At 36.9% G+C, this 8605-nt stretch overlaps 2 protein-coding genes across 3 annotated transcripts; both read left to right on the plus strand.

The window, feature by feature from the left end:
- The first annotated feature begins 228 nt into the window (after positions 1-228).
- On the plus strand, positions 229-1270 carry LOC116177618. 2 transcript variants are annotated; one of them, XR_004146714.1, is made up of 3 exons: positions 229-477; positions 621-755; positions 811-1270. XR_004146714.1 is itself a non-coding variant. In XM_031496628.1 (2 exons), exons 1-2 carry the CDS (start codon positions 439-441, stop codon positions 1266-1268), a joined length of 687 nt encoding a protein of 228 aa, XP_031352488.1. In that variant the 5' UTR covers positions 229-438; the 3' UTR covers positions 1269-1270. The 2 variants fall into 2 exon arrangements, 1 of the variants encoding a protein (XP_031352488.1); XM_031496628.1 differs by having other exon boundaries at positions 621-1270.
- Positions 1271-5033: 3763 nt separating this feature from the next.
- On the plus strand, positions 5034-6224 carry LOC116179385. The gene is made up of 2 exons (XM_031499174.1): positions 5034-5351; positions 5464-6224. Exons 1-2 carry the CDS (start codon positions 5313-5315, stop codon positions 6109-6111), a joined length of 687 nt encoding a protein of 228 aa, XP_031355034.1. The 5' UTR covers positions 5034-5312; the 3' UTR covers positions 6112-6224.
- The last annotated feature ends 2381 nt before the right edge of the window (positions 6225-8605 follow it).

Here is an 8605-nt window from a genome sequence, read left to right on the forward strand (position 1 = left end):
TTATGTATAGTGAGAATCAGCCTTAATACGTACCAACAAAAGAACACAGTAGGTATTGAAATCTTCAGTTCAAACGCAATTCGTAGCATAATATTCGCTATAAAACCGATTATATTATTATAAAAGTGGGAGAGGTACACCTTGCCTCTCTGCCGATTGTCACAGAACCACAAGTTCCCATTTAGTTAGATTTCTTCCTAATTTTATATTCAAAGATACGCTATAGCAGCGCGGCGTAATAAAACACGTTTTGCAATATATCAATTTACACTGAGCTTCGTTTATTATTTGGTTATCTGCAAATCTCGAATTTTTTGTTCAAAAAGTTTAATCTACTAATCTTATCGACATATCCTTAGATGAAGATCGGGCCATTTTGATATAAAAGTGTTGGTTTCATAACAATACTTCAAATTCTATCCGTAACGTACTAAAAACATGAAGCAACCATCTCGTATCACAATTCTTAATCTTACTGTAAGTATTGAACAATTGCTATATTTCGCATTTCAAAGGGGACATTCTTGATTGTGCCACACGAAAAATAAGGCAAGCGTATATCACATGATCCAAATGAAATGCGTTTTTCACTCAGGTACCTAATTACTTCAATTTCTTAGGTACTTCACTGTATTATCACAGTCAACGTTGTCAATTCTCATGCTATTTACCGTGAAGCACCACAGACAGATGCTAATGAGGTTTGCAAATTCGCCATCCCTCCACTTGGATTGGCCTGCAAATCCTGCTCAGAGGTAGTCAGATGCGGCTGTGAGAGCCCTGGTATTAACTGCAGAATACATTTGGTAGGAACGTGCTCGGCTGGAACAGTTTGCGAAAAGGGAAGATGCGTGATGGGTAGCACGCCTATCCCCACCGAAGTACCGGCGTTTGAATGTTCCTCCAGTGGAATTTTTCCCGATCCTTACGACTGCGAATCGTATCACTTCTGCTTACCGCCAAAGGTTGTGGGAGAACCATTGGAACATAGGGCTGCTAAATGCACTGCGGATGGATCGCAGCATTATGGTTATAATCCGATTACAACGTTCTGTAGTACCAAATTGGTCAATAACAAGTGCACAGCCAATCCGATTCCATTTTGTAAAAAACCGTTAGACATAGGAATGGTTGGAAAAAACCCGAGATTGTATTATATGTGCGTAAACGCAACGATAGAGGGTAAAATAACAAAAATCTTGTATCCTTACCAATTTGCTTGCGAATTTGGGACAAAGTTCAATGTTGCAGTAGGAGAATGTAAATAAGTGCCCAGATTTAACTTAAAGTAAGTGCGTATGATGTGCAAAACCATTTCCTAGAATTAAGAATTATGTATAGGTACCTACATGTAACTGAAATTAATAAACATTTTGAGTTTTGAGTTCTTTTTTCATTCTGAGCTAAAGAATGTTCCGGTGTATCGACTGATCTTTGGTTTCGGGGTGTAACGGGTGTTCAGAATATTTAATTTGGAAATAGCTATTCATATTTAATTGTGTCAGCCGGGTACTCGAATACTTGTTCGTAAAAAATGCAAAAATTACTTGTAGGCAACTAACATTACACTGGCACGCAAATTCGCATAAGATGTTCGCTCTCTACGTTATATAATCTTCTTAAACACTTAATAAGAACCAATAAGTCAATTTACGTTAACCAAACAGAAGCAAAATGCTATTTCAAAAACGATCTGTGATTTACAAACGGGCAATGACAAAATAATCGTAACTTTAAACAACTCAAAAGTATGATAAAAATATGGCGCGTTACAAGTACCACGATCCAATTTGTGCTACAGTTATAGGAAATGCGCACATACAAAATGGTGGAAATCAATACAGGGAAAATACAGAAAAGTGCATTCGGATGACCTCTTATTTAGCGACATAAGAATTAAGTAAGGTAAATGAAAATCCATAACATGGATTGATCTTACACCAACTTACAAAGAAAATACACAGATAATTAATAAATTAATAAATTAATTAATAAATGTATTGAAATAAAAGTAAAAGTGAAAAAGAATGTTGAGTTGAATTTAAGGTGTAGCAAAAAGAACGTTAAATAAATTTAAAATATTCAGGCAGAAAAACAGGTTACAAACTCTCCCCTAGCAAAATTTATATTTCGAAACTAAATAATCTGACAATTGAAAGAGAACTATGTTACGTTCACTTTGGGGAAATGTAGCAAAATTACCTTGAGATAAGCACACGGTAAGCTCAGGAAATGTAGAGGTGGGCCAGGGTGAATATCACCAGCAAAAATATGCAATACACAACAAACAAATTAAAAGTATTGTGAATCGCGCTGCACATTAAATATTGCGAAATAGCAATGCTAACGTCTGGCACGAAGACAAACGGATATTAATTAAAACTGTAATTAATACTCAATGCGATTAAATAATTCGAATGACTTTACACTAGTAAAAGCAACATTTTGATCAACCACGAGTTATCCTTACAATCGTCGGGGTATAAAGAATAGACGTTAAATGCCCAAAAATACGATGCACAGATAATTAAATTTCTATTGATCTAATCAATTCAAAACATAAACAAAATAATTCAGTTCAGGAACGGTCAAGAATCTTCGTGTGTCACAAGTAATAGTTGGTGCAATTGAAGTAGACTTTTTCCAGCCGATAATGCAGAAACTCATCCATCGATTGACGCGCTAAAACCAACCCTTAATAAGATGACTGGTCTAAAAGAAAATGCTGTATCATCAACATACTGAGTAAGTAATACGTAATATCCAGGTAGATCAACGTAAAATTTATCATAAAAAAAACTGAAGAGAAACTATAAACAAAGTTTGAGGAAAGCTAAAGTAAACGACGAGGAAAGTTAAAGCCGTACAAAAAAAAACATACGTATTAAGACAAAAATGCTGCAGCATAATGTAACATACCTCGTATTGTTTATATGGAAAAATAGATTCGCAAAAACGCTTCAATAGAGCCACCACAGACATCAAGAGAAAGATAATTATGGTAAAGCCAAAACAATAAATCCCTTACGGTAGGCACCAAGTCAGAAAAGTAATGGCGTGCCAAAAGAAACATTCGCATGTAATCAGTGTGAAAGCAGAAGAAGTAAAATAAAATGTAAGAAGGGAAGTGCAGAAAGGTACAAAGTGCGAACTCTAGCAACAAGACAAGGAATTAGGTAAAGGAAATCTCTAACACTAGAAGGGCATCTAACGGCAAGACAAAGAACTAAGATAATAAGGAATGCATACTAAGATAATACCAAATTTACTACAGGAATTAACTACATCAAAAACTGGTGGATCCCAAACGAAATACCTAGATGGCGTAAGAATATCAAATAAAACGTCGAATTTAAAGATAAACAAGAGTATAAGAATACTAAATTTGAATTACCAGCGAAAAAAACTACACTCATGACTGGCAATAATCATTAACTAACTTCACGGAAAAGAAGAAGGAAAATGCTTGATGGAAGAGTAGAAAGACCAGTTAAACTTCTACAAAGGAAATGATATATTCCAGTAGCATATATCATCATCCAGCAATAACACTTCTGGAGCCGAATTGAATTGGCAGCAACCAAATCGACCATTATGATCCTGTGAAGCAGCAAAGTGATTAGGAACCAAATCCGCAATGCAAACCAGACGGTCAAACCCAAAATCTTAAAAATACAAAACCAAATGAGCCGAAGTCTACAATCTCTACACATCATCACGTCTTTACTACACACCTCAAGAACAAAATAAAAGAAACCACCGCACTATGCAGATTGACTCCGTTCGAACGGTTCCAAAACCTACTCGAACCTACACGTGCAAATAACAAAGTCAATAAGCCAAATCCAGTAGTCAAAATGTAAAAAGTCAATTTAGTCTAGGTTCAGTACTAGTAGGGTCAGGTTTTAGGTCCTTTACATGGAAAGTACCTAAAGATTTTCCGTCTTTATCTTTTAATTCGTAAGTCCATCTAGAAATAACGGTCTGATAAATTTGGGAGCAAGTTTGGCGTTGAAGTTCTCGCTTCTTAGTAACGTCAGAAAGTACAAAATTTCATTTCCATACGTAATCGTCTTTCTTGTATGTTATTTATTAATGTCGAAGGTTACAGCGGGACTGAATGCGTTCATGCATTCTCGCTATTATGTCTTTTTAGATGTTTTCGGAAAGGTCTATTTTCCAACTACTATCATCGAGGTAAGCGAAATAAAGGGGTTCTAAATCAGCACCAAGAATACGATCAATTAATCTTTGGAAGGTTGCAGGAGAATTATGTGAACCGAAAGGCATACGAGTGAACTGAAACAAACCGCGTTCAGGTACAATGAAATCTGAAATAAGTTGAGAATCAAAGATAAGGGTACTTACCAGTAAGCGGAATGAATGTTGATACTGGAAAAAATGTGTCTTTTAAATGATCTAAGGTGGAGGAAAGATACGGTAAAGGATAAGCGTCTTTCTGAGTTATTGCATTTCCTTTCGATAGTCACAAAACCGATAAGAATTATCAAAAACTATAGGACTAGACCAAGGACTGGTGGAGGGTTCAATCATTTTTAGAGTTTTTTAAATTATAATTTAAGGGCTCCGTGTCCGCAGGGTGCTTCCGAAACCGTGGCGAACATTTGAATGATATTGTGTTCCATACCTAAGTGCCATCGTTCAAATAAACAAATAACACATTTTCAAATGGGACGGGAAGTCGACTTTTTATTAAAAATGTTCATGTACACACTCTTCTTTTTGACATTTTTTATATACAGGGCATTATTTCTGTATACCTGTTTACATGCATACTCATAGGAACCGATATAAACCGATCGGAAAAATTCTACCCAACGTGTCCTGGCTAACCACAGCTCTGATACCAGACGATTTAGTACTTTAGCTTCGCCGCGCTGGCGCCCACTTATTTACGGCGCAATACTTACGTCATGCACGTATTGGCTACTTATTGTCCCTCCACAAAGCAAAGCATATTTAGACTTTAGTTTTAAAGTGTACTCGAATTCTCAGATTACATCTCAGAAGCGCTTCTAAATTTAATGGTTTCAGTTCACACGTGACTTTCAAAAGTTGTATTAAAATTTTCGCCAGACCATGAGTGAGGAAGGTATCTGGATGGGACGCCACAATAAAACACGTTTTGCAATATGTCACTTATCATTAGGTCATCTGAGAATCTCAAATGCTTTGTTCTACTAATCTTATCGACACTACCTCAGATGACGTACCCAGTACCATTTTGATATAAAGAGTATTGGTTTCATAAAAATACTTCAATCTTTGTCCGTAACGTAGGTACTGAAAAAATGAAGCAACCATCTTTTATCACAGTTCTTAAGCTTACTGTAAGTACGGTACGCGGATATTGTTGATTGTGCCAAACGAAAAATAGGGCACGCCTATCAACCCATCCAAATGAAATGCGTTTTATGGTATGTAATTACTTTAATTTTTCAGGTACTTCACTGTATTATCACGGTCAACGTTGTCAATTCTTATGCTGATTATCGGCAAGCACCACAGAGAGATGATAATGAAATTTGCAAGTCGACTACTCTTCCACTTGGATTGACATGCAAATCCTGCTCGGAGATAGGCAGATGCGTCTGTGAGAGTCCTGGTACTAACTGCAAAATACATCCGATAGGAACGTGTTCGACTGGAACGTTCTGCGACAAGGGAAAATGTGTGACGGGTACCGTGTGTATTCCCACCGAAGTACCTCCGTTTGGTTGTTCTTCCACTGGAATCTTTCCCGATCCTTACGACTGCGAGTCGTATCACTTCTGCTTACCGCCAAAGACTGTGGGAGAACCATTGGAGCACAGAGCTGCTAAATGCAATAAGGATGGAGAACAGAGTTATGGTTATAATCCGATTACAACGTTCTGTAGTACCAAGTTGGTCAATAACAAGTGCAGCGCCATGCCGATTCCATTTTGTAAAAAAGAATTAGACAAAGGAATAGTTGGAAACAATCCGGGATTGCATTATATGTGCTTAAAGGCAGTGATAGACGGTAAATTAACAGAAACCTTGTATCCTTATCAATTTGCTTGCCAATTTGGAACAAAGTTCAATGTTGCAGCAGGAGAATGTAGATAAGTCCTCAAATTTAAGTTAAAATGAGTGCGATCGAATGATGTACACAAAACCATTACGTAGAACTACACATTCAAATGAAATTAATAAAAATTTGGAGTTCTTACCAATTTAAATAACAGAACTGACGCTACAGAACGGTTCCATTGTAAAAATTGTGGAACATGAAAGTTACCCCTTTCCTATCCCTAGACATCTTTGCTCGAGTTTTCCATTGTTGGTAGCGGTACTACAAGCCATTCTCTGCCCAGCTGTGGAGTAGCTCCGCCGATGTTTGTTTAACTGCCTCCAGAGTTTCAAATCATGGGCCCTTCGACGCTGATTGAATGTTTAGGTATGGTAGATGTCACGCGGGGCCAAATCGGGAGAGTACGGAAGATATTGCTTTACTGTATGACAAAGTGTATTGTCTTGATGGAGAAACCAACTTGGTGTCTTTTTCCGAACTTTCTTGCATGGAGTTTCTCTTCTTCTGACCCTCCGGAACCCAGTCACTCTGCATGACATCGTGAACATTCATCATCTCCTTGAACGTTGACTCAGATTTTTTCATCCTGAGCTAAGGAGTGTTCCGGTGTATCGACTGAGCCTTGGTTTCCTCGTGTAACTGGCGAATATTTAATTTGGTAATTAGATACCTATTATTATTCATATTTAATTATGTCCACCGTAACAGTAAAATTAAATGTTAAATTTAAAAAAGCAATTATCGGTACTCTTTAGTTAAGGGTACTTTTCCTTTTTTTAAAACTTGTACTGGTCCTAGCGGTTTACAGGCTACCCTTTACCTCTTCGTAACCAGCTAAGGACTTCGAAAACCTCTCTTCTGCACCACTTTCTGTTCGTGTATGTTGGGTTGCCTACGTTCAGGAACACAGGGAGCTGTTCTGGGTAGCTCTATATCGGAGATCCAGGTCACTACTTAATTAACTAAAGCTTGGTAGAATATAAGTAATATAATGATTAGAAATATATGTACACAAATTAACTAAATATTTACACTTATACAGAAACTAAATTGTATGTCTGAATGCGACCCAACTGGAAACGTTGACAGAACGGGTCTTTGATCTGCCTTGTAGTTTGATCTATCTCATGTCGATCTTTTTCTCTGTAACTTAACCTTGTTAGCATCCAGTATCAAAACCGGAACAGGACTGTGGTACTTAGAATCAGGGCAAAGATTCTAAGACCCCCTTTCTGCTTCGGTTCCTTTTTATATAGTGTTCGGAAGGAAGTGGGACTGAAATGGTGATGGTACTTGTACTGGTGGGAAATGTCAACAAACATGACGTCTCCGAAACTACCGCCCTCTCCTGATGAAATTTAGATTAATTCCAGATTCCTACAGGAGTCAAATTACAAATTAATCACATTAAATTTCACATCTTACAAACTAATTTACATCCCCTTCATTTTAATAATGAGAGTGATTATCATTTTCTTACAAAACCATCATAATTTAATCTAATCTAATTAATGAAATATACTTGCAAACGAAACTAAAACTTGCTTTGTCTAACTAGGTTGAAAAGCTCCACCTTGTATATACAACCTACGACGATGCAGACATTTTTGAGCGTTGGCAACCACGCAATTTCTAGGAGGAGAATGTTGAGATTATTAATTAAACCTCGCTGTTATGATACGTAGGTATACATTTATTATAATAAACCTTATTTGTAAAAGAAACAATGAAAGGAAATCTGACATAACCACACAAAACGCGCGAACGCGAACATGTTAAAACTGTTCTGTAAACCATAGAATAGAATGTTGAAGGTCAAACAAATACAAGGTGTTTGCAAAGTAACACACCAAATATTACATATTTCAACACTCCCACCTATTTGAGTGTTACTAACTGAAAACAAAAATCAAAAAGATTTCTACAAATACATATGCAGACATACTCTAATACAGAACAAAATATTTCAAAAATCAACTTAATCTAAAATATTCATATTTTTCAGGCAATGATCTAAAACATTCTTTGTAACAGGTTTAGTTAAAATGTCTGCTAACTGATCACTAGAATTTACATAACAAACACAAATGTTACCCTTTTCAATTTCATCGCGCACAAAATGAACTTTAATGTCTATATGTTTGGTTCGATTATGGAGCTGCTGCGCTTGCGACAGCTTGATAGTTGACTGATTATCAACTTTGATTGTAACCTGGGGATGGTTTATTCCTAACTCCTGCAAAAACGACTTTAACCATAGGGCTTCTCGAACACCTAACGCCAAAGCGATGTACTCCGCCTCGGTTGTAGATTGCGCAACGACTGTTTGTTTCTGGCATTTCCATGTTACAGGGGCATCTGCGAGCATGAAAATATAGCCACTCGTAGATTTTCTTGTGTCTATGCACCCAGCGTAGTCAGCGTCTGTGTATCCGAACAGGTTTACGTTGGAAGATTTTGCATAAACAATTTTGTAATGAGAAGTCTGTTTTAAATAACGAAAAATTCGTTTAACTGCTTGCCAATGTT

The sequence above is a fragment of the Photinus pyralis genome, unplaced genomic scaffold (assembly GCF_008802855.1).
Source record: "Photinus pyralis isolate 1611_PpyrPB1 unplaced genomic scaffold, Ppyr1.3 Ppyr1.4_LG8, whole genome shotgun sequence".
NCBI lineage: Eukaryota > Metazoa > Arthropoda > Insecta > Coleoptera > Lampyridae > Photinus > Photinus pyralis.